Source organism: Mytilus galloprovincialis, chromosome 2 (assembly GCF_965363235.1).
Source record: "Mytilus galloprovincialis chromosome 2, xbMytGall1.hap1.1, whole genome shotgun sequence".
NCBI lineage: Eukaryota > Metazoa > Mollusca > Bivalvia > Mytilida > Mytilidae > Mytilus > Mytilus galloprovincialis.
The window spans coordinates 66,386,105-66,413,455 of record NC_134839.1 but is presented as its reverse complement, the minus strand read 5'-3'; the positions used below and the strand labels follow the sequence as shown (position 1 = coordinate 66,413,455).

Below are 27,351 nucleotides of genomic sequence, written 5' to 3'. Positions count from 1 at the left end.
TTGTATTATTCACAGTCCCTTCCTCTTTGCCTCAATTGTTTAGCTTTGGTAATCTCTTTTGACATCATCAGAATAAGATCTTTAAAAGGTTTGGGAAACATTGAGTTGGCACACGATGGATTGGAAATTGAGGTTATAATGTTTTAAATATTTCAATGAAAAGAAATATCCTGTAATCAACTGCATGTTTTTGGTTTCATGTACTGTAAACATGTTTATGAGGACTTGCACCTCTTTTAATCAAGGACAAGCACAATCAGAATATACATGTGTTAAAGTAGCAATACAAAAATTACGAACAGCAGCATAATGAAAGAAAGAATTTACTGAGTGATTTAGAAAAAATCAATGAAAAATTATACAAAGAAGAAAATATTGTTTATATATCAACGAAATGTTAATAATTTCTAAATGAAAACATTTTAACTAAATACCCAATCAAACCAGTTGACGAAAAATTGGAGTTGAAATAAAATAGTTTAACTCATATCATCTGAAAAAAATGGAAAAATAAAATGACAGATAATACTACTACCAGATATGGATACGAGGGTGATGTACTTCATTAAGTACATCTACGTGATAGAAGCTAAAAAAGAAAACATACTGAAATTTGGCTTGTTTGAAATTGTTTGTCTTCATTAGTTTGTCAGTGGATGTAAATTATTATAACAAAAGTAACGAACTCAAAAGCAATAAGGAGAAATTAATAAAAAAAAATGACAAAAAACAAACATTTTTAACCAACGGAAGCAATTAAATAAAGAACTGTAAAATTTCTGACTTGGTCCAGGTATTTTCCAACGAAAATTGAGGGCATTTATAGCTAGTTAAAACTCTCTCTGTGTGACAGTTGTTTATTGTTTCGTTATATTGACAATACGCAACCCATACAAACATAACAGATATAACGTTTTATTAAACCATTTCAATGGTGTGTGTATGTTATAGAGGCATAAAACCTAGTGATAAATACTCGTCATAATTATATTTCGGGTATATTCACAAACATTCTGTGAATACACAGTCCTCTACCGGTTAAAATTCAATGTAATGGAACAAAATTCTGACTTGATCCATAACTTATCATGGTGTAAACTACATAAAAATATCAAGTGAAAATCTTCAAGAATGACGAAAACAAAAATGTTGAAAACAGATTATTTAAGTGAATTTGCTATGTCCAAAAACCATAACTCTGCACAAAATCATCAGACCATTACAAAAAAAAAAAAAATTCAAACTTGATCTGTAACTGTATACTGATTACCAAATCAATATCTTCAAGAAAATCCAACATACCTATTATTAAATTCTTCAAACAATTTACAAAAGACGAGGAAAAAACCCAAAATGTCATTTTATCTTTTAAATAAATAATAAAATGAGTTAAGTACGAAGACAAAAAGTCTGGAAAACTGTTTTGCCGTAATGACAGATGGACGGAGTGCAAACCTAAAGTCCCCTTCGACTTCGTAAAACATTAAATAACAAAAATGGGTCAAATGTCGAAATTACGGGTTATTAGATAGCCTGGACAACTACAGAAAATTCGGGGATGATCACTTACATTCTCGGGTGATACGCAAAATCCGGGTCAGTTGATAGGTGTACGACAAAGCAACCAACAACGGTGTGGTGATATGACTAAATACTACACGAAAGTCCTTTAGGATGAAAACATTTTTTCTACATCCGGGTCCGTGCGCTTCGCAGAGTCGAAAAGTAACAAATATAGCAGTACCATAGTTCATCTTAAGGCCTATTCTGAACATTTGAAGGTCCCTACTATGACTGTATTGGTTACCTCCACTTCACACAAATAAAGGTAGAACATTGTGTTTGAAAAGGACCTTCTCTTAAATCAGTTGTGTTGCCATACTCGGTCTGTCTGAATCTGTGATGTATGTGTACACAGTTTTAACAGTACCAAATGGTGGATATTTGAGTTGCTCATCCAAATATGTCAATGTAACAGAACTATAAACTGTCATACAAGCAGGAGGTTAAGTTAAGTTAGCTATAAAACAAGGTTTGCTGGAACCACCATTTTTTTCTTCAGAAAATCTCAAAACTTATAATGTGTGTGCAGAGATAACTGTTGGATATGAATAACTAAAGGATTAAATTGCAGTAAAGTATTTTGATACTGATTTTTTATATTTGTGAGTCCATACTAACTTAAATTTGGGGTTACTTTTCTTTTCTCTTCTTATTATTCTGGTTAGTTTTTTATTATACAGCTTGGCTTAGACTCCTAAAATGCCTTGTGTTTGGCAATGAAGAAGCAAACAATTATAGTCTAATACATTTGGTTTTCCAAAGATGTAGATAACAGAAATGTATCCATAGGACACAGATGACCCACTCCCACTATCATTTTCTATGTTCAGTGGACGTAATTGTGGTAAAAACTGTAATTTGGCAGTAAAATAAGAAAGATCATATCCTAGGGAACAAGTGTACTAAGTTTCAAGTTGATGGGACTTCAACTTCATCAAAAACTACCTTGACAAAAAACTTTAACCTGAAGCAAGGACAGATGGACAACGCATGGACAGCTAAACAAATCTGTGCTGCACAGACCAAAAAACATAGTGCCACTAGGTGGGCCATAAAAATTTGCTATCTTCTGCACTTCAGGCAAAAATACCACCATGAAATCACTAAGGCAGAAAGAAACAAGATAAAACTTATGTAATAATGATTTACTGTAACAACCATATTGTCTATAGCACAATCTTACTAATGCATGTTTGTTATTACATGAAAATGTGATATAAAAATGTTCAAATGACAGAGATCTTAAATGCTGCAAATTAAAATCAAAATTGCATAGCTCCTTTTAAATGAACAAAAACAATCTCCATTAAAATATATTTTTTTGTCAAAAAATATTAGAAAATATTCATGAACTGTTAACAAAGTGGATATACATAAAATTTGTAAACATTGATATGTATAACTTACAACCATACTGTACACGTCTTTTGGATATCGTTCTCATTATATTTCTGAGGTCTACAGTAAAAACACTTGAACATTTTCCATATATATATATACAGGCCATATCAATAATATTTTTTTCAAGAACTTCTTTCTTTAAATCATAACTGCTCAGGTGTAACAGTTAGATGTAGGTGAATTGTATGCTAGTTCTCTTTGAGAAATACTAAAACTATCAAGTTTGTTTTAGTAGCTTTGGATAAAAGGTAAATTTTAAATTTTCTTTTTTTCCAAGGGGAACTTTTCTTTCAGTTGAACTATACACAATGTGGATAGAGATAAGTCATCAGACTGAGAAAAAAAGAGTCATTATTTTGTTCCTGCTCTTTTTAATACACTATGTATACATGGTATGAAATTTATTGCTCTAATGTTTACCCTTCTAAATGTACAAGTAAAATGTATTATGGCACAATAAAAATGATTCAATTTGATTGAAATTTTAAAAAGAAAATTGAAATTAAGATTGCAAGGGCAGAATTATGCTCATTCGTGTAGTTTAAAAAGAAATCATAGCTTACATACATAGTCTGAGACTTATTCACTCTCGTTTTGAATCAATTCTGTATAGAGAACTGTGATATTTCCATAGGAAACACAATTGACATGATTGAAAAATCTTTCTAAACATTAAGCTTTCTTATTGACATTTTTACAGTTTACAAAAATCTGTAAACTATACTTTTTCTGCATTTGTCACCTGGTAAGATAAACCAATAACAGAAGAGTGAACAAATTGATAACTAACAATTAAGGTGTGGAACATTGTCTGGTCCAAAATTAACAGGAGCCTATTTATAGTCATAGAACTACACAAGAAGCATTAATGTCTATGGTCTATCAATATCTAAAGAGCTACACATAGAATTATTAATTGAGTTTTGAACTAAGTATGGCACTCTTTGAACACACCTTAAATAATTAAACTGAGTATCTGTTAACAAAATACATGTATTGTATGCAAGATATAAAAATAAAGAGTATTTTGTATTTCTAGGTATAAAAAGCATTATACAATGAGTTTTTTTTTTTTTAATATTTAGCCTCAAATAAAACTAAAATAATAACATAATGAGTATCCTTCTTAAACATTTGAGATTCTTGATACAACAACTAACATTATGAGACTTCCTAAAAGATTGCATTAAAAAATTCATAAAAATTAAAAAATTACATGTATGGGAAATATCAAACTTTTCATAAATCTTTAACTGTCTTAAAATGAGTCAATGTGTGATTGCAATTTCTTGTTAAGAGACTCTGTAATTTTAAAACTTTCTACTAATTTGTTAAAAAAACAAGTTGAGTGTCTCTTATCAATCAAATCATTGGGTTTATTTTACAAAGTCACAATTTGTAAGTATTAAAAAGATTATTAACTACAATGAATATAAGTATTAAGATGGCAGGAATGCAAAGATTTTTATCTGATTCATATCCTGTTCTGGTTCTGTAGTGAGAAGCATGTTCAGTAGCGGTATACTAATATGGTAAGCAACAGATCAGACTTTGAGCAAACATACTGAATAAGGACAAACTTATACAAGCAATCATCTAGAACTGCCAGAAAACAACAAGCTGAAATTCTGCTTAAACATCTTTTGATGTGATAAATAACTTGTACATACTGTAATTTCTGAAATTATTGCAAGGTTTTCATTCATGCGAAAAATGTGACTTGATGATTATCCCTATAATTAGAACTCATTCTTATTTATGATACAGATTTTCTTAAAATTGTAATATTAATCTCCCTTTTTTGTCAACTCCTTAAAAAATTGCAAAAAAAAAAAATATTAAAAAATAAATATACTTAAGAATGTCTGAATCTTCAGCAGCTTGAGTGACACATTATGATCTGAAGCATGCATCTAGGTACCAATTAAGATTGATGTTAACTTTGATGCTAGTTTCCTGGGTAAAAAATGACTGTTTGACAGTCAATTTCACTTGAGCTTTCTGGTTTTTTTCTCTAATACAAAAATAGACTGTCACATGACCACTATGACCATTTCATTCTAAGAAATCACATCTAAAACCTACACTTGTCTGAAAGGGTTTTTCTATCAAAATATTAACTGTTGACACAGAGAAAAAATTTCTAAAAAGCAAGTATTGAAATTAAAATGGTAATACTTTAATATGTCAACTATGCAAAACATTCATATTATAAATTGTAATTTGGATGGAGAGTTGTCTTATTGGCACTCATACCACATCTTCTTATACCTATATAAGTCAATGAATCATAACTTGAAGTGCATGGCCAAATAATCTCACTGGTAATACAATATACTAAGGCAAATACAACTGCAAACCAAATATCATTGAGTTATAATTAGTGGTTCATCTCAAACTGACTTACCAGTAATCACAAACTTCAACGAGGAAACTAAGCAAATGTTTCAAAGTCAAAAGACCATGACTGAGGAAGCAGATCCATATAATATCCATAGATTTGAGATTTGCTAATGCTAATATAACTGTGCACCAAATATCATATAACTCATAATAAAAGGATTCCTTTAAAGTTGTTAACTATTGTAAAGTTCTGAAGTCACTAAACCATGGTTGAGGGAACAAGGACATATACATATATTCTCCATTAAAAGGTAAACTAATTGGATCAAATACAGTGGTCATGTGACAATTAAAATAAATGCTAGTGTTGTTTGGACAATATTACCTACAGTGATCATATATACACACAAAATATCTGTACAAATGAATATTATCTATAGATGTAAGTGATATGGTATTAATTATATAATGTATATATTTTCAAATGTTTTAACCTGTTGCCTTATTCAGAAAAGTAAATCCAGAAAATCACGATAGATGTATTCTATAATGTTATGAAGCCATGATACACCATTTTTTGGAAATTAAGATATGAAATATTTGATATTATACAGGATAAATGTTTACAATTCAAGGAGGAATAACTAAGTTAAATGTGCTATATTATAGCCAGCATTTATATTTCCATTTATGTCTAAAATAAATAAATTCAGTCCAAACAATGTCATTATTCCTTTTTTTGCATTACTTCAATTATCTACATAAACTGGATAACTATATGTTTGATTCACCACAGAAAACTTTGAGCCCCTAACGAAAATGTATCTGAACTTATTTTTCTGAACTGCAACAATAAACATCTAAAAAAACATATGATAAAAAATCTGTATGTAAAAAGTTTCTAGTAAAAATCTATTTTAAAAATAATAGCACTTTTCTTATGTTATGTACAAAATATATGCTAAAAGCTAATTCTCATTAAAATATATTCAAGGTGTCATAGTTGCATAGTCGTACAGCACCAGTTAACATGATAAAAAACGCACCAAAAACTCCATTATACATGCATGTAATTCATAACAATTAGAGAGCAAAATGTCAGCTCTTTTTCATTGGAAGCACTAACAGAACAAATACTTTCACTTATGTCTTAACAAAAACTAGGATGATTAATGTCTACTATATATCATCATTAACATAACTAACCAATAACAAATCCAAATCATCATTGGTATACCAACAATAAGGTTCTATTGTATACAAAAGTATTGTCTCCATTCAATCAGTAAACATCAAACTTGAAACTAACACAATATTCCATAAAATATATTTCAATGTTGTTTTCTCCTCGTAAGAACACCTTAGAACAATTTAAGTGCTCCTATAAATTTTACATAAAAATCATCCTCTTCAATATAAATCTTCTTTCTGAGCAAATGGTGATATATTCTTCTAACAATTAAATGTATTGTGTATTTTCTAACAACAATTAGTAACTTCACATATCATGCAAATGAATTCTGAATATAAAAAAACACATAATCAATGTCTCATATTTAAATACTTATTTTCCTGAGCTAACTGAGTCAACACTGAGCTCATATCATTAACAACCATATTATTTGACATCATAGAGTATCGTGAAGATTGAGACTCGGAACGATTTCCTGAAGGAGGTATAAAGGTATTTGTACAAGTATGCTCTGACACTGAACTCATATTGTCTAACAAATTCTCTGATGATATAGAATTAATATTTTCCATAAAATCTTCGATGGGTTGAGCTGCTGCATCTTCAGGGTCTGTTGAGCTGGTCACCTTGTTACATCCAGGCGACATTTCCATTGGATTACTGGAATACTGTTGGTTGTTAGCCATTCGTTGATTCATATTTTGTTGGTTCCACATCGCCTGTTGATTAGGATCGTTTTGATTGTACATATTTGTTGGATAAATCATGTTACCATGGTTTCCACCTTGATTGACATTCTGAGTCATTTTTTGTTGGCTGAAATTTCCTTGCATTTGTTGATACATTTCTTGATTGTTATAATTGTTTTGATTGGGTCGTATCATATTATTACAATTCTTCTGATTGGGTAACATCTCGTTATGCTGTGGCATCATCATCTGATTACGATTCGCTGCTTTCCCCCTGGCAGGAATCTGTGATGTGCTAATATGAGGTACTTGTACTTGGGGGCTCTGTGATTCTCGTTTATTAACAGGGGGTTGAGGGGGTAACATTAAGCCAGATTGCATCTGGTTCACAATAGGTTCATTATTCATATGACCTTGCATTTGCATATTATTCATGACTTGCCCTCCAGGCATTTGCATATTATTCATATTTACACCACCATTCATTTGCATATTATTCATATTTCCACCACCATTCATTTGTGGATTCATATTTTGTCCTCCTTGCATTTGCATATTTGAATTTTGTCCTTGCATTTGCATATTTGGATTTTGTCCTTGCATTTGCATATTCATGTTATTCATATTCTGATAATTACCCATTTGATTTGGCATCATATTTTGATTACCAGCTGACATTGCCATGCGTCTCATGTTCATACGCTGTTGGGATTTAGGCATGCTAGGCGGCTGTGGCGATCTCTCCTGATTAAACTGAGAATTATTTCCACTTCCCTGCATCATCTGCCACTGATTAACTCCCATCTGCTGTCCATTGCCGAAATTCCTGTTGCCATCTTGTGGCATCTGCATATTCCCTTGCATGTTGCCACCATTCGATCTATATTGCATATTTCCCATATTCATCATTTGCATATTATTCATTGGTCCATTTTGCATTGGTTTATTTGATGGTGGATGAGGAATCATATTAGATGATGGTGGTGGCATCATATTATTCGATGAGTTTTGTGGCACCATATTGATGGATGAGTTTGATGGAATAGAGCCAGGTGATTGAGGAGGCATTGAATTAGGCATAGAATTTTGACCTTGAGACATATTTTGCATGTTGTAACCTTGACTTTGATCCCACATTGGATTCATTTGCATACCTCCATTTTGCACTGTATTGTTTTGAATCTGTCCTTGAGAATTATTCATATATATAGGATGATTATTCATATTTTGGTTTCCATAATAACCCACAGGCATTTGCATATTACTTCCATCAGCCATCGGCATTTGTTGATTTGAGCATTTCATAGAGTCCTGACCAGGCTCACAATGGATTTCATTTTCCTGTAATGCTTCCATTTCCTGGAAACTACTAGGTATTCCGTGATTATAACACTCATTTAGAAATCTTTGCATGTCGTCAGGAATGATCATGTCTTCATTGTCAGCCATTAATTGTTCTTCAAGTGCTGCCTCATGGTCTGCATCAGTTCGCCCAGGAGAGTCATATTCATCATTTTCATTCAGACTATAATCAGTAGCTATACTACTCCGTGATGAATGAAAGGTGTTATTTGATCCTGTTTTATTCATCAAACTTTTCATTGACTGTGGTACAGGCAGAGGTTTCATCATGTTCAAACTATGAAATCTTTGTAATTTTTTCAAAGCACTAAAATTTGGATCCACTGTTCTAACAGGGTCACTAGCTCTCCTAATTTCACGGCCAGGTATCTCATGAGGTAGCGGTGTTCGACAAGGTGTACTAGTCCTTGCTCCATCCATGTCATGTCTCGCAGACAAAAATCGTGCTACTCTTTCTTGAGCATACTTACTAGCAGGAGTTCTCATAGTCATTGGTTGAGACGTAACAACAAGATTAGGGTGACTACCAAGCTGTGCTTTTGAAAGCTGAGCCGCAATATCACTCATGTTACTGGTTTCACTGGACCGTCTGCTGTTGATCTGAACAGCTGGTCCATGAATAGGAATATTTCCTGTAATGTCATACTCATATGGAGAGTTTGTTATACTGAGACGGTTATTAGAAACCTGTGAGACATCACTAGATCGTCGACTTGAATAATGACTGCTGAGAGGAAATGGACTAGCATCAGATCTCATGCTACTCAAATAAGAACTAATAGTACTTGTATTACTGTCCCGACGATTACCATTGACAGGAAGTAGTTTATTGATTGGTAATAACTCATTTCGATCTGAAAGTAAAATAGAAATAAGGTATATTTTTCTCTCACACACATAAACTAAATTTCTTCAGTTGGTAAAAAGGGCATCCCTGTCATGTATTGAGCAAGATATAAGTACCTACTACATATTAGTTGTTGTATTTACTTCTCATTGTTGGCATGCCATTTTTTTGTGATCTTTTCATCTGTCAATGAACATAAGGCTGATTTGGACTTTTAAACATCTTGCTTTGTCAGATTTTCTCATTATATGTTGGTTTTCAAGATATTTTTCCATTTCCCAAAATGTTCTTTTTTAGCCATGGTGGCCATGTTGGTTGGCAGGCTGGATCATCAGATATTTTGTAAAACAAGCAATACAAAAAAGCTTGACACACTTAAGCATTCTAAACACTTTTTCCCCATTAATAACCCTGTTGAACTTTAGAGTTTCAGAGTTCCTATGCATGGAGAAGTTGGATGTATTTTCTGTAAAGTGATTGTGCATTTTATGAAGTGCAGAACATCATTTTATTTTAGTTTATAGTATCTCAGGGTGCAGCTTTATACGGCCACAGAGTTCGAACCCTGAACAGTGGGGTCAAGTATGAACACAACATTCAAGCTTGACACAGCTCTGAATTTGGACTGTGATTAAATATTTGACACAACATAGTTTTCTGACACAGAATGAATGTGGTCTAAGAACTTTAACTTAAAAACTTAAAAATTTTAAATTGGACATTTACCTATTATGGTCCAATATCCAAAATCTAAATACATGGTTAGATTCAGCATATTTCAAAGAACCCCATATATTTAATTTTTGTTGAAATCAAACAAAGTTTAATTTTGGACCCCGATTTGGACCAACTTGAAAACTGGGCTTTTAATCAAAAATCTAAATACATGTTTAGATTCAGCATATCAAAGAACCCCAAGGATTCAATTTTTGTTGATATTAAACAAGGTTTAATTTTGGACCACGATTTGGACGAACTAGAAAACTGGTCCCATAAGCAAAAATCTCAATACATGTTTAGATTCAGCATATCAAAGAACCCCAAGAATTCAATTTTTTTTAAATCAAACGTAGTTTAATTTTGGACCCTTTGGACCTTAATGTCGACCAATTTGAAAACGGGACCAAAAATTAAGAATCTACATACACAGTTAGATTCGGCATATCAAAGAACCCCTATTATTAAATTTTTGAAGAAATCAAACAAAGTTTAATTTTGGACCCTTTGGGCCCTAATTCCTAAACTGTTGGGACCAAAACTCCCAAAATCAATCCCAAACCTTCCTTTTATGGTCATAAACCTTGTGTTTAAATTTTATAGATTTCTATTCACTTATACTAAAGTTATGGTGCGAAAACCAAGAAAAATGCTTACTTGGGCCCCTTTTTGTCGCCTCATTCCTAAACTGTTGGGACCTAAACTCCCAAAATCAATCCAAACCTTCCTTTTGTGTTCATAAACCTTGTGTTTAAATTTCATAGATTTCTATTTACTTAAACTAAAGTTATAGTGCGAAAACCAATGTGTCTTTAGACGACGACAACGTAATACCAATATATGACCGCAAAATTTTTTTGCTGTCGTATAAAAACCCTTAAGTTCGAAAACAACTCTCAGCTACCAAATAACAATACAATGAGGACATTTCTAATGGAATCTTGATTATTACAGTTTTTATTTGTTCGGTACCCAAAAGTGTGGGCATGAGGGGAAAAAATGTAATCAATCGACAGTCTAAATCATCAAAACTATCATTCAGAGATGAAAATCATGCACATAACCCAACCATAGCTTTTTCTAGTTAAATGATGTAGATAAACTTTTACAAAAAATAAAAGTCAAAATTTGCAAACATGATTATTTTGAAAACAGAACTACAAACCCTCCAACTTTGGTTAGCAAGGCAGAAGCACTTAAATGTTTTACTAGAAATATAAAAAGTAATTGAGACATAACATCATCAGCTCAAAATTTGTAAAAAATCAAATTACAAATGCTTTTCAAAGAAATAGTTGATTTAAAACTATTTTTATTTTTTTGCGGTCATAAAACTTTAAGAGCATGATTTTTGTACTCAGACTCACAAATCAACCAATCAAAATACTGAATTTTGTGTTATAAGCACAAATTTTGTACTCAGAGTACCAGGGAAGTTTTTTGACGGAGAGACTGTATTTACACTTACTTTTAAGATCCGTAATACTTTTATGCTGTGGTCTTTTCTGTAGACTTTTTAAATCAGTCAGGTCAGTCATTTGGTTAACTATTTAAAAAAAAAATAAAGATATTTTAGTGCAATACTATACATACAATACTGGTATTAAGATGAAAAAAGATCTATGTTGTTGAATAACAAATTAAGAGAAAAAAAAAATTAGGACAATCACACTTGATTATACTTCTATTCTCATGTTCCATCTGTAGTTCATGTTTTACAATGTCTAGTTTTCCACTTTTTAGTTGCTTCAAAAGTGTCCTCTACTAAGTTATCTTTTCAGAATTAGATAAAATTCCTAATTGCAAACATTAATTATGTTCTCTTCTGCTCTGATCCAAGTATACAATTTCCTCTGATCTTTCAAATTCTTTGTAGGAAACATAAAATACATTTAAACAAGTCATGTGTATTAATATATTTATCCAAATCATGTGTGTGTGTAACACATGGCTGTCCAACCTTAAAGAAAGGAGTAGGTTCAGTAAGACCCATTTTTGGCCCCAAAATATAACAGTTTTACAAAATTGTTAGAATGTAAACTTTTACCTATTTATTGGAAAGTAGAATACTTCTGTTACATACATATGGGCTGTTTTTGACAATACAATGCATATTTATTAAGTACTAGCATCATTTTGTCATGCTAAATTACTGAAATCTTCATAATTTTTGTATTTGAGCTAATTTTTAGACGGTTTCCGTCTTAAATGGATGTGGTTTTCGTGTTCATCTTAATACTTAAATGTAAGTTGTATTTGATGATAATACATAACATATATAAAGATTGAGGATGAACACAGATGCAGCTACTTTCATTTTTGACAAAAACCATCTGAAAAGTGACATCTTATGGCATATTTAATAGATTTATAACATTTAAGCTTGAATATGAGCGTCTTAATGACTAAATCAGTTCAAATCTTTCACATAAATTAATATTATCTTTAAAGTAGATACTTAAGTGTTTAAAAAGTGTCCAAAATCTTTTATCAGATGAACCTGAAATTTGGGGCCAAAATCAGCCCTTACTGGACCTACTCCTTTAATAAATTTTTCTTTCTTTGCATTTCAGTCTGTTTTGAATTTCTTATCCCAGCATCTTATTTACCTTAACTCAATTTAATGGTACTTTTAATCTCTTTCAAAATATGAACTATTTTTCCTGTCTGTTGTAACAGGATTTGTTCCAAAAATGCAAAATATTGACATTGATTCCAAAGAATATAAAATATTGACATTGATTCCAAAGAATATAAAATATTGACATTGATTCCAAAGAATATAAAATATATATAAGTGCAATTTCAAATTAAATGAATTTTTTTTTTTATTTTTAGTTTTGCTGAAGTTTGACTATATTGTAGCAATTTTTTGATGTGGTGAATACAAAATAGACTTACTATTTTCCTGGCTTGTGATGGTAGGCAGTTGACTTTTGCCTGACAATCTGTTTTTAGTTTGCATTGAAAGTTGTGAATTTAATCTATTAGTTCTGGTTATTAATGATGACCCACTGCCTGGAACCTAGAAAGAAAATTTATTTATTTAGTAATGTTCACAAAATATAATTAAACAACAAATATTTTTTGTAAGTGTGTTTCAAACCTGACATATTTTTAAAGCTTGCCTCCCTTATCCATTGCTCACTTAATTCAATTTCTTAATTTTTTAGTTACAACTTGATTTAATGTGCCTGTCCCAAATCAGGAGTCATTAACTTAGTTGTTGTCCTGTGTTGGTATTTAATTGTCATTTCAGACCTTTTTTATAGTTTCCTATGCAGTTTAAGATTTGCTCATTGTTGCAGGATGTTTGTAAACCTATTGTTGCTTACTTCCATGTCATTTAGTCTCTGGTGGAGAGATTGGCCGTCATACCATTTATTTTTTTATATATCAATGAAATAATAACGATATTAAATCAAGAATTTTACATTATCTGTTACTGAATACTGTCAATTCAGAATTTATTGCCTGCATTTATTATTGCGATTATTTCATTTAAGACTAAAATGCGATTTTAATTTTTGCGATATTGAGAAAAATCCTCTTAATTTGATATAATAATTTCACTATGCAAGTTTAAATTATTTTGATTATTTTTTTTTATTATAACCCTGTTGCATTTTTCACGACAATAAAATCACTGCAATTATTTCGATTTGTAGTAATTATTAGAGAGTTGTTTTGTTGTTGGTAACATCTACAGTCATGGAACTTACTTCTGCTTCGTCTGGCTCTGGTATATCCACATCCTCTTCCTCTTCCATCCCATGGTCTGTGGTAATGCTCTGTGAGTTTATGTGGTCCTCTATCAAGTCTGGTTGCATGTTACATGTGACATTGACCTCTGGACTACTCTGAGGTGAAGGCTGTTGATGGGATACAGTACTTCCAACATTGTCCTGTAAATAGGGAATTCATAAAGGTCAACTTCCATAAATTAATTCTTAATAATGAGTTTCATAAAATAATTGCTTACAACAAGTGTGATGTCTATTTTACTTGAAAATAACAGACAGTACTTCATTTCAAACATATAGATGAAAAATATTATGAGGATTTAGGATTTTAAAATATGCTATCATAAATTTTTCAAAATTTTACAACAATCAGTCCTGGTGAAATCAATTTTTTTTCCTTCCTTTTTTATTTGCTTGTGAAACAAAGGAAACCTAAATTATATCATAGCATTTTTAGAGACAGACAGAGTGGAAACCTTAAGTCCACTTTGACTTTGTCGGAAGGGGACTACAATGTAATAATTAAGTTCTTAAGACACATTAAAATAAGATTTTCCAGCATTTGCGTTAGTTGATATTAATGTTACACGACGGCATACCTGAGATCTACGTCTCTCTCCAGCAGCTTGTAGTGGTGTGACAGTCAGACATTCCTCCATCTTATTGTTACCTTCTTCTTTTTCATTGTCCTATAAATAATCAACAACATTATTCAAAGGGTAATTGTTGATTTCTACTATTTTTTGGTTGAAAATGTGGTCTTTTTTCTCGAGTTTTTGTCTAAGAAACATTAAGCAGAATCTTTATAAAAATAAGGATAACTACAAAAAGACTTTTTTTTACATTTATTATATAATTTCTCTAGATAACTTTACTGTTCCATAACTTGGGTATTTACAGTTATAATCAATTTTTGTAACATGCCCTTAATGAGACGATAATTGGTGAATAAGTATTTATGTTCATATTGGTATTTGTATAGTGGGCACGCAACTAAAATTAAAATTTGATATGTATTTGATGGTAATAAGCATTATGAATAAGGTTCATAATAGTAATGCAAGAGTAAACTACCGTTTATAAAGGGACATAACTGGAGAACAGTAAAAACAATTTTTAACACCTTCAATAATATTTACCTTACCCCAATTTCAACAACTTTACAACACTATCCATTGTATGGTAATTACGGTTCACCTACCTGATCACCTTCTTCTTTCATTTCTTTCTTACAAGTACCGTCCCCTTTGTGTTTCTTGTTGGCATAGAAGTCAGGTCCATGAACAGTTTTTACATGTTTCCTCAGAGAACTTGGGTCTGTGTAACGTTTTGTACAACCTATTGCTTTACAGACATATGGTTTCTGAAATACATATTGTTGTGCCAGGATTATTTGCATTATTCTTTTAATAGTAACCTTCATACAGTCGTATTTCCCGGCGTATATTTTCCGCGAAACTAGGTCATACATGTTTTCACTTTTTGTACACTTGCTTGTTATGCGGAATGATTTTCTATAGTTACAACATAATTACCTTATTCAGAAGTTATTAATGCATCCTATTTAATCCATATTTATCCTTTTATAATGTTAGAATTATCCCAAACAGAACTTGTCAACTTTATGGCCATTTTGGTTACTTTCATTTTGTGTACACACGTACTATTTTTAGGTGTATTGATTAACTTGATCTTTTAAACGTTTAGAGAAAAGTATAGTCAGTTTCAAATTACCTCGCAGACAGATCAGCTGTTTTTAGTAAGTGACCTAGATTTTACTATTCATTGTAGCACACACTGCAATTCTATTTAGATATATTGTAATTGATTCATAATTATTATTTATGATATTAGCTTTTAATAAAGCTGCTTTTATTTAATTCCAACAAATCTTATTCTTGATTATTCAAAGTTTGGACTTCAAAACAGTTTTATTCCTTCGACTTTAAAATTGATATTTATATAATATCTGCCAACCATTTACAATAACGGTTGGCGTTTCAATTGGTGGCAGCGGTAAAAAGAACATTTAAAAATAAAAAAAAGAAAAAGAGAGGAAAAAAGTAATACATAAAAAAAACCAACAACATACAAATCAGCATATATTGAAACTCAAACTGTGGTTTACATATGATATTATAGAACACCAAGAATTATTGAAATTCAAGGTGTATTTTCCATTTATAAATTATTGAACACCAAGAGTTATTGAAATTCAAGGTGTATTTTCCATAAATAAATTATTGAACACCAAGAGTTATTGAAATTCAAGGTGTATTTTCTATAAATAAATTATTGAACACCAAGAGTTATTGAAATTCAAGGTGTATTTTCCATAAATAAATTATTGAACACCAAGAGTTATTGAAATTCAAGGTGTATTTTCCATAAATAAATTATTGAGCACCAAGAGTTATTGAAATTCAAGGTGTATTTTCCATATAAATTATTGAGCACCAAGAGTTATTGAAATTCAAGGTGTATTTTTCATAAATAAATTATTGAGCACCAAGAGTTATTGAAATTCAAGGTGTATTTTCCATATAAATTATTGAGCACCAAGAGTTATTGAAATTCAAGGTGTATTTTCCATAAATAAATTATTGAGCACCAAGAGTTATTGAAATTCAAGGTGTATTTTTCCATATGTTATTATAGAACACCAAGAGTTATTGAAATTCAAGGTGTATTTTCCATAAATAAATTATTGAACACCAAGAGTTATTGAAATTCAAGGTGTATTTAGCATAAATAAAATATTGAACACTAAGAGTTATTGAAACTCAAAGTGTATTTTTCCTTAAAATATTTTAATAATATAAGGGTAACTGAAATTAAGTATTAATTCAGTCTGGTATATTAAATATGAATTTAAGACACAGACAACTACCACCTCCTATGTTTTTAAATAATGGAGGGTCCCCAAGAGCTCCCTTATGTAGTGTTAATTCAAATTTTTCGGGTTTAACAAGAGAAAATGAGACACAAGTTGTTTCGAATAGTGCACCAGGGGCTAGTGGTATTATTTCTGATACTTACCCTTCAATTACAAGTGTTAATAATTTTAATAGTTCAATGGCTGGTCCCAGCATTTCAAACTTTAATACTATAAGTTCACCTAGTATTAGGTTAAACAGTCAGTCATATCCTGCTTGGGGGTTACATACAAATATTAGTACTAATAGTATAAATGTAAGTTCTTATTCAAATCCAATGAATAGTACTACTAATTTGACTCAACCAATGACAGCAAATCAGACAAATACCATGACAAACCTATCACGGCCCAGAACATCTTCTTTAAGTGACAGCAATCTGAACAGATCAACATATGTGAATCATCAACCAGATGAGGTGATGGAACTTAGACGAAGGATACAAGAACTTGAAAGAGAGAAAGAATTTAATACAAGGCAAACAATGACTACTGAATCCCAACCTTCAGCACATAGTATGCAGTCACAATATAGAAATTATGGTAACCATGGTAACAGTGAACAACAACCATATAGATGGAATCAACAAAATTCCACATACTACCCTGACACAAGATTTAGTGAGACGGCCTATCCAATGCGAAATCGAACAGAATCATTTGCAAGTCAAGATTCCTATAAGTCAAGACTTCCATTTTTTAATGGTAAAGGAGACTGGAAAACTTTTATGGTACAGTTCCAGATAATTGCAGAACGTAATAACTGGAGTCCACGACAGCAAACAGAAGAAATCCTTCTAGTCCTTAAAGATGAGGCCCTTACTTTTGCCACAGAGTTAGCTCCAGAAGTTCGCACTTCCTTTATGCTGTTTAACTCAGAAATGGAAAGACGTTTTGGAAACAACAATTTTCCAGAGACCTACAGACGTGAATTACAGACCATCAAGAAACAATATAAAGAAAGCATCCATGAATATGCTGCTAGGATAGAAGGCATGGTTAGAAAGGCTTACCCTGGAATGGACAAACAGCTGTTCAATAATATCAGTATTGAATATATGTTGTCTGGATTACCTGATCAGAGTCTGGCATATGATGTGCTGACCAAGCGACCAAAAACCATGGAAGAAACGATAAACCTGGTGACTTGGCATCTAACATGTAAGAATGGCATGAAAGGCAAAACTCAGATCCGTCAAGTGGAGACAATGGAAGAAGAAGAAGACTATGACTATGAAGACCTCAACTGCAGAAAAGCAGGTCCCCAGAGATTCGTAACTGAGGAGAGATTGAATCAGTTTGGTAGGGACATGAAAGAGTCTATGACCAGAGATATAACAAAGGCAGTTGGAGAAATAGTGGAGGAAAAGCTGAATAATCAAACCACAGAGAAGAGACCATATAGGGAAAAACAACAGAAACCCAACTCCAAATGCTATTCATGCAATCAAGCAGGGCATTACAGCAGGGACTGCCCAACTAAGAAAAATGGTAAACAACAGTATAAGAATAGCACTGAAGAGAATTCTTTAAACAAGTAGAGGCTGGGACTGTCGGTCAAGTGTCAGCCTTAGAGATGAAAAATGAAGATGCTGAGTCAGCAGTTTCCTTAGAGATGGGAAATGAAGATGCTGAGTCAGCAGATTTTGATATTGATATACTTTTCAAAGAATCCAAGATGCAGAAGGGAAATAAAGAACAAGAAAAGGATTTAAGTCCTTTGTCACCTGTGAGAGAAACAAAGATTGTAGAGGTAATGTCTGAGTTGACGTCAGAACAAAGTACCTCGACAGCTGTAATGACTCCTATGATGAAAACGGAGAAGATGGACAGTAGACGGCAATCTAGTTGTGTTATCCAGATAGACAGAGTGAGGTCAGCAACAATTAAAGTTCCCATAAGTATTAATGGGCAGGTGACCAAAGCTGTTTTGGATACAGGAGCAGAAGTGACGGTTCTTAATAGCAGTCTGTATTTTGGGATTCCTGAGGAAAAGAGACCAATATTAAAGAAAGCGACCAGAAATTTAGTAGTAGCTGAGGCAGGGAAAAGTATGGAGACCCATGGAATAGCTATGATGAATGTTAAACTTGGGAACCATGAATTTTCTTGGGATATGTATATTGCCCCTATTGGTGATAGTATTCTTCTTGGATGTGATATTGTAGATGAACTTGACATTACAATAAACTCTAAGAAGGGAATACATGTGGACGGCAAGTGGATAGAGTGTTACACTGAGAGGAAGGTAGATGACAAGATAGCAAGAGTGGTTTTAACTGAAAATGTAACCGTTCCAGCCAATTATGAGAAGATATTATTTGGTGGGAGTTATAATACTGATGCTATAGATACCAGATATACCATGCTAAAATCAGTGGTTGAAGATAATCGGAAAATTATGGTTACACAAATCCTTGTTGACCCTTTTGAGAAAGTCATTCCTTTTAGACTGGTGAATATGGAGGACCACCCTGTACAGTTAAATTTGAAGTTGAATATAAACCTTACAGATGAACCAGTACGTATTCCTGATGAATGGAATAGTACCATTCGGAACTGTAAAGCAGAAAATTCCTGGAAGATGAATGATAAATGCAGAAATGAGGCCGAAATTCCTGCATTACCAGATCATCTAAAGGATTTATTGAAACTAGACAGTGTACAACAGAGGTATAGTGTCACAAGACGAGAATTACTTGCAGGTGTCACATTTATGCAGCAATTTCGACACTATTTGCTTGGAAGAAAATGTTTGCTGAGAACAGACCATGGATCATTACGATGGATATTTGCATTTAAAGACCCTCAGGGACAGTTAGCACGGTGGATTGAAAGTCTTAGTCAATACAATTTTTACATTCAACACCGTCCAGGAACAAAACATTCTAATGCTGATGCAATGTCTAGAAATTCTAATGAAAATGATCTTTGTATACATTTGAAAGAGGGAAATCTTGATTCCAGTTGCGCTGAATGCATTGAATGGAAACAAGAATGGTTAGAATTTAGAAAAAAGTTTGATAATTTAAAGAATTTAACTGATAAACCTATGATAAGGAATGTAACACAGTCAAGTGATGGTAATTGTTCCAGTTGGTTAACTAAATACACAGAAAAAGAGATGAGTACATTCCAGAAAGAAGACCCAGATTACAGCTTTTTACATAAATGGATGAATGCAGGAGAAACACCAGATAGAGATAAATGTGCCAGTTTCAGCCCAGCAGTAAGACATTATTGGCTGAATTGGAGTAATCTTGTCCGTATTGGTGGAGTAATATACCAAAAATGGAGAGAAGTTAAAAGTGAACTAGATCATTTACAACTTCTGGTATCAGCTGTTATAAAGAAAGTGTTTTGGGCGCGAACGGACCTGATACCAATATTAATCAGCTGTCGCGATACTGCATATTCTGGTCATTTTGGTATTAAGAAGATCAGAAGTTCCGTTTGTGTTGTGAATTCAAGAAAATAGAAAAGAACTTTGTATTCATATTGAACTTTAATTTTATGAGATTTATATATATAATATTTATTGTTTTACTGTTTATATACATTGTATGTATGCTTCTTATATTGAAATTTGAATATTCATTCATTTTATATCAATTCTGGGGACAGAATTCTTTTTTCTTTAAGAGGAGCAGTGTTGTGCCAGGATTATTTGCATTATTCTTTTAATAGTAACCTTCATACAGTCGTATTTCCCGGCGTATATTTTCCGCGAAACTAGGTCATACATGTTTTCACTTTTTGTACACTTGCTTGTTATGCGGAATGATTTTCTATAGTTACAACATAATTACCTTATTCAGAAGTTATTAATGCATCCTATTTAATCCATATTTATCCTTTTATAATGTTAGAATTATCCCAAACAGAACTTGTCAACTTTATGGCCATTTTGGTTACTTTCATTTTGTGTACACACGTACTATTTTTAGGTGTATTGATTAACTTGATCTTTTAAACGTTTAGAGAAAAGTATAGTCAGTTTCAAATTACCTCGCAGACAGATCAGCTGTTTTTAGTAAGTGACCTAGATTTTACTATTCATTGTAGCACACACTGCAATTCTATTTAGATATATTGTAATTGATTCATAATTATTATTTATGATATTAGCTTTTAATAAAGCTGCTTTTATTTAATTCCAACAAATCTTATTCTTGATTATTCAAAGTTTGGACTTCAAAACAGTTTTATTCCTTCGACTTTAAAATTGATATTTATATAATATCTGCCAACCATTTACAATAACGGGCGGCGCTTCACATATTGTTACATAACTGATACAGGTTGTACTTTGTTGCATTGAATAATCATAAATACTAGATTTAAAATTTTGTACAGCAAACACATGGTTCATCTTCAGAAGACTCATTAATGACCCTTGAATAAAATATGTTAAAAAGTCTAAGGAAAGTACTAAGTAGTAGGGTATATTCAACTCATTGAGAAAGTAAAAACATATACATGTTTTTTTTTTTATTGAGTTATGAGTTTCAATGAATGCTGTTGATGTGGTTCATAAGTGTTTTTTGTTTTTAGGTTTTTTTTATAGATTAGACCATTGGTTTTCCCAATAGAATGGTTTTAAACTAGTCATTTTTGAAGTCCTTAATAGCTTGCTTTTCCTTGTGATCCAAGGCTTCGTGTTGAAGGCCATACTTTGACCTATAATTGTTTCCTTAAAAGGTAGAGTAGATGGAGAGTTGTCTCATTGGCACTCATAACACTATTAATTACATCCTTACTACTTACAGCATTAGAATGAGTCCTGTTCTGATGTTTGGCTCTGTCAGATGCATTACTAAATGCTTTAGTACACCCAGGAAATTCACACATGTAAGGTTTTTCACCGGTATGGGATCGAAGATGAGTCTTTAGATTTTCTAGCCTTGAGTAAGCTTTAGAACAGCCTTCGAACTGCAAAATATAACAAATTTAATCTCAAGTTTCAACAACACTTTCTATGTCTATCAGTAATATAACCTCTCCAGTGAACTCTGCCCTTAGGATATAAATTATAATTCTCAATTAGTTTGACTTCAAAATTTTAAATAAGCTTTATTTTATTGCCCTGTTGTACACATATCCTATGTCATTTTTGTTACACCAATATTTGTTTACTGCTAATTATGTTTGATAGCACATATACTAAAAGAAATGCTTTTACTTCTTTCTCACTCTTCTTAAATGATTTGCTTATCTTGCCTTTAAAGTTTTGTCCCCAAGTATAATAATAGTTTTTACAGTCACATTGCTTCCTCTTTGTTTCTTTTAAAAGGGGTTGTAATTTTGGTATAATAGAAAAGAAGCAGCATTTTGGCAGAAAAAAGAATTATTTATTAACAGATGAAAACTTTGTTGGAAAAGATCGTCTGTACTTCATATTTGTACACATTTGATAAAGAAAACAAGATTTTTAACTAATGACAGTTCTACTTACAGTACACTTGTGTGGTTTTTCTCCAGTATGTCTCCTCATATGAACAACTAACATATACTGAGCTTTAAATGGTTTCTCCTCACGGTTACATTCTTTCCACCGACATACAAAGGATTTCTTGTTGGCCTGAATGTGATCTATGTTGATATGCTACAAAAATATTGGCATTATAAAATACAATCCAATTAAGCATTTAATTGTCATCAATGAAACATTAATGTCAATTCTGATAAGATGTTTTTTTTTTTTAAAGTTACATGACCAATGTGTAAAGTGTTCTACAAGTGTTTTTCATCATTTCTTATAAAACATTTAGAATCTTGTTTCATTTCTTTACATCAGCATTTGAATGACAATGACATAATTGTCTTCTTACATATTGATCTATTGTTTGATGGCTGTAGTTATAACTTTATGACCTTATTACTAATCAAACAAGCCAACTTTGGCTAACCGTTTTAGTATACATCAATAATATCTCCATCAAATAATACAATATTTAAGCCATAGACTAATGTTTTTTTCCCTATCTTAAACTACTCTGAAATGTATATGTTATTCAAATCTTTTATGATGTTTCTTAAACAACTTTTTAATTCTTTATTTTTAATTAAGACTAGGTTATGTTTTTACCAGAAACAATGTTAGGGGTCCATAATTGTCAATCATTTTCCTAAGTGTACAAAACGTACACTTGAGGGGAGCTAGTTGAAAAATCAACATTTTTACCATGTTTACAATACAATTTTTTTTTATTTCCATAATTTTTTCATGTAAATTTTAACTTAAAGACAAATATGTCTTCTTTAGTTTTTGCCCTGTCGTCAGAATTTCGTATGATCACTTTTTTCTAAAAAGTCGTTTTAATGACTGGTAGTATATTTGAGAGTTTCAACCCGCCTTTTCAAAATGAAAAAAATGTGTTTGTTTGCTTTCATTCAATTCAAATAGTTTTTCCTGAAGCTGTTTTTATATGTCAAAATATTCTATTCAGTATTTTATTTTCTTCTAATCTATAAAATTTGCGAAGTTTAGACTATTTAAAATTGAGGTAATTTTAATTGCAAATTCAGACTCAAACTTTAGTTTTTCCTTCATAGTAGTAATAAAAATTATCCCGTAATATTTTAAGCATATAGTATTTAATAAAACTAATAAGTGATAAAAATTTCGGAACCAAAATATGAAAAAAAAACCTTAAGAAATCAATGGAAAAAGAATGGAGTAAAAATCTTCAATTTCAACACAAAACTCAATCACTTGCCGTCCATCACATTTTGTGTATTAGTCAATAATTTGATCTCAAATGATATATGAAATTGCTACCTTTTTCGCTATTATATACACATATTTTCAATTAAAGTGCACTGATATATGCCACATACTTTGTTTGTATATGTTTATATTCTATGTTTTTTCGTTAACATCAAATATACTTTGTCAGAAAAGTCTTATTGTAAAATCAAAATAATTGACGGATAGTTTCAGTAAATATTCCGTGATATGTCAAGTCCTTTGCAGCGCATAATATGCCAAATAAAAACAGTCAATTTACCTGTTTAGGGAAGTCAATTTTTGTATCTGCATTGCATAAAAGATTGGATGAGGTGAACATCAAGATATTTCATGCGATAGCTGTTAATTTGAAGAACTCCGTGCAGGCAGTTTATCATCGTTCATGCTACAAAACTTACACAAGTAAACATATTTGTTCCCCCTTTTAGAGCGAGGAAGCTTCTAGTCTGATATTTAATGACGACATACAATTATCTGACTGTTGTCCCTTAGCTTCGGGCGTTTGTACACGTTCTAGAAATGACGTCGTTCAACTGGAGCGCTTGTATATTTTGTTGCAACAAAACATTTTAGAAAGATAAAAAATTACTCAAATTTGAATCAGATGAGCGTATTAAAAATGTTTTATTCGTGTCTGATAAAGTTAAAGTTGAAATAGTTTCCCGTTCATCTTTAAAACTTCAAGCACTCTGTCATTTTGGTTACAAATTATTTGCCAAAAACGACAAACAAAAATAAATCCAAACCCGTGGAAGCAGATATCTCATAACACGATACTGCTTTTACTAATTTTATTTTGGCTATTGACAACGATTTAATGGTCATTCCTCATGACACCGTTACTTGATAAATATAGATCATTTCTTCCGGCTGATTCTAATTTAAAATATTCTACATGTAAAATGCAGTCTAAACTCATTTACATGTATTTCTATAGAAATTCAGTTGTCAAACAACTTCAACAAGTTCAAGGCAAATATAACATAATATTTAGTAGCAAAATAACTATTTAAGATGCCATATAAGCTTCTAGTCAATTGAAAACTGACCTCAAAATCTCAATGTCAACTATAATAGACACAAATAACGGACAGATATTTCATTCCGCTGCAGGTTTACTTAGAAAAGACATCGAAACTCTAAAGAAGACTACCCAACTTCGGATGAATTGTCTCTTCCTTCTTAAATCAGTCAATGCCTTCGTATTTATTGCAATTCATTCTATGGTTACTCAATGAAACTGCATACAGCCAACACTATTCTCAGGAAATTGTGAAAATGCTAAGCAATTGTTGAGGCAATCGTTTTTGTTTAACTCCTTTTCATTTAGGATTGGGTTTACAAATGTACCATGAGTTTGGTTAAAAACACCTTGTTGAAACATTGAATGCCAATGGATTTTATGCTTCTTAAAGTAAAGTGCGACGCTATCTAATGTGTTGCCAACCATGAAATTGAGCGAATTCTAGATAGTGTGTCCGTCTCGTATAATGTTTCCCCAGCACCTTTGCAGACAAGCATATGGATGTCATCACACCTTCCTTAACCCCCTTTTAGATCTCTGTTAAATCTTGGATGAATTGATAGGGATGGTTTGAAGCTGGTTTCTTTTAGGAGCAAATGTCTTCGGACTTCCTACAATACCTTGTCTGTACTTGTAAAGAAAAACTCAAAATAACGTGTTTGCTTTGAGCAGAACCTTTCAGGTGCAGACTTGTGGCCATGAGTGAAATGTGTAGAAATATTAAAACATGTCTTGTGACGGTTGAAGAAAATGAAGATGATGGAGATAACGGTTGATTTGGTATAAAGCTTGTTGCACTGGTACACACGGTACAAAAGCAACGAGTAGTCTATAAAAAAACCTGAAGTATCCGCAAATTCAATTTGAGGTCATATTTGACTGTAGTGTTCTATGGCTTTGGTTTGATACCTCACCCACTATGATAGTTTAAAAAATAATTTTTTAAGTATTGTCCTGCATGACACTTGATTTTTACCTGAAATTGATATTTTTTATAAGGTTAAGGTGCTCTAAACATTTTATAGGTTGAAAACTTGATTTTTGAAGTTTTGTTTATAAAACGTCGTTTTAGGATTTTTTTGGATAAAAAAAATCTCAATGATTAAGGTTTATGTATAATAACAAACATTATTAAAGCCAAAACAGTTTCATTTGTATTCAGGTAGAGTTTAGAAATAGAAAATAAAGGGCTGCGCTTTAGCGCATGATACGCCCATTGCTCTTTTAACTTGTCTTTTATGCTTTAAATGAATTTATATGATCAACTAGAAATATATATACAAATCAAAAGGGATGTTACATTAATATATTCACCAAAGTTTCATAAAATCCCCCTTTTTTCAGTATAAAAATTCATTACTTAAGAAAATGTAAAATCTAAAATTTATAAAAATGGAAAGGGAGCTTATGTCAATAGATATAAACAATTTATCAAAGTTGCATAAAATTTTGTGAAAGTGTTAGTTATTGTCCCAAAATTGGAAAATCCCCCCTTTTTTAAGCATAAAAATTCATAACACGGAAATGTAAAATCTGAAATTTATAAAAATTGAAAGGGAGCTTACATCAATAGATATAAACAATTCACCAAAGTTTCATGGACATTGGTGAAAGCCTTTTTGAGTTATTGTCCGAAGTGAAAATCCCCATTTTTTTTATGAATAAAGCCCCATAAATCCAAAACTTAAAATCTGAAATTTATAAAAATTGAAAGGGAGCTTACATCAATAGATATAAACAATTCACCAAAGTTTCATGGACATTGGTGAAAGCCTTTTTGAGTTATTGTCCGATGTGTTGAAAATCCCCCCTTTTTTATGAATAAAGCCCCATAAATCCAAAACTTAAAATCTGAAATTAAAAAAAAACGAAAGGGAGCTTACGTCAATAGACATAAACAATTCACTTAAGTTTCGTGGAAATTGGTGAAAGTGTTTTTGAGTTATTGTCCGAAGTGTGGACGACGGACGGACGGATGGACGGACGGACGGATGGACGGACGGACAACAGTATACCATAATACGTCCCGTCTAAAAGACGACGGGCGTATAAAAATGTCAAAATTGAAACCCTCCCAAATTTTCACAGATTTTTACATATGACCTTTAACCTCAATTTAAAAAAGATGTGACCATATCAAGTCCTGACGACAGGCATATTATTATAGTACACGATTTCCTCTTTCCAATGATATATTATGTAGGTGTGTGTTCGGTGGGGAGATTAAATTAAAAAAAATCTGCCTTCAGTCACCGCACTATCACAGATAGATGTAACTAAGTAAAACAATCAGATACGTTTCAGTTTATTTTCAATGCAAATTTCTATATCAAACTAAACTAAAATAAACAGGATTTTATTTGTATTAAAACAGATTGATTATATATTGTCTTGAAATCTGAAAATGGTTGATGAACAGTTTTTGAGGGAGTGTGGGGGGTCTGAAAAGGGTATGTTTTGCACACTTAGGAAAATGGTTGACAATTATGGATGACCCCTAAATAAATTTACACAAATATCATGACATTATGTTCCAGTAAATTTTACAAAACTTACCTTAACAAGTTCATCCTGACAATCAAACTCTGATGAACAATTTTCCCAATGACAATTTGTTTCTATAAAATCTGGTTCCCCTTCCTGAGGTATGTGATCTGGTTTTCTGTCCATTTTTTCATCTTCATCGAAATCATCAAGTCCTACATGTTCAATGATTAAAAAGAATAAAAATCATATAAAATTTCAAAATATTGGATAAAACAATTTTCCTGCTACATTGTACTC

At 31.8% G+C, this 27,351-nt stretch overlaps 1 protein-coding gene across 9 annotated transcripts in view; it reads right to left on the bottom strand.

Annotated features, from left to right (window-relative positions):
• Positions 1-2,693: 2,693 nt before the first annotated feature.
• The window catches only part of LOC143064162 (transcriptional activator GLI3-like), a 121,922-nt gene continuing 97,264 nt past the window's right edge, over positions 2,694-27,351 (bottom strand). For all 9 annotated transcript variants that reach the window (XM_076236783.1, XM_076236788.1, XM_076236784.1 and 6 more), the window contains 9 exons: positions 27,124-27,266; positions 22,248-22,397; positions 21,560-21,724; positions 15,059-15,220; positions 14,457-14,546; positions 13,837-14,019; positions 13,016-13,139; positions 11,583-11,660; positions 2,694-9,404 (listed from right to left, as the gene is read on the bottom strand). In XM_076236783.1, the coding sequence (XP_076092898.1) occupies positions 6,850-9,404; positions 11,583-11,660; positions 13,016-13,139; positions 13,837-14,019; positions 14,457-14,546; positions 15,059-15,220; positions 21,560-21,724; positions 22,248-22,397; positions 27,124-27,266 (3,650 nt within the window). In that variant the 3' untranslated portion in view covers positions 2,694-6,849. The remainder of the gene's footprint in view (positions 9,405-11,582; positions 11,661-13,015; positions 13,140-13,836; positions 14,020-14,456; positions 14,547-15,058; positions 15,221-21,559; positions 21,725-22,247; positions 22,398-27,123; positions 27,267-27,351) is intronic.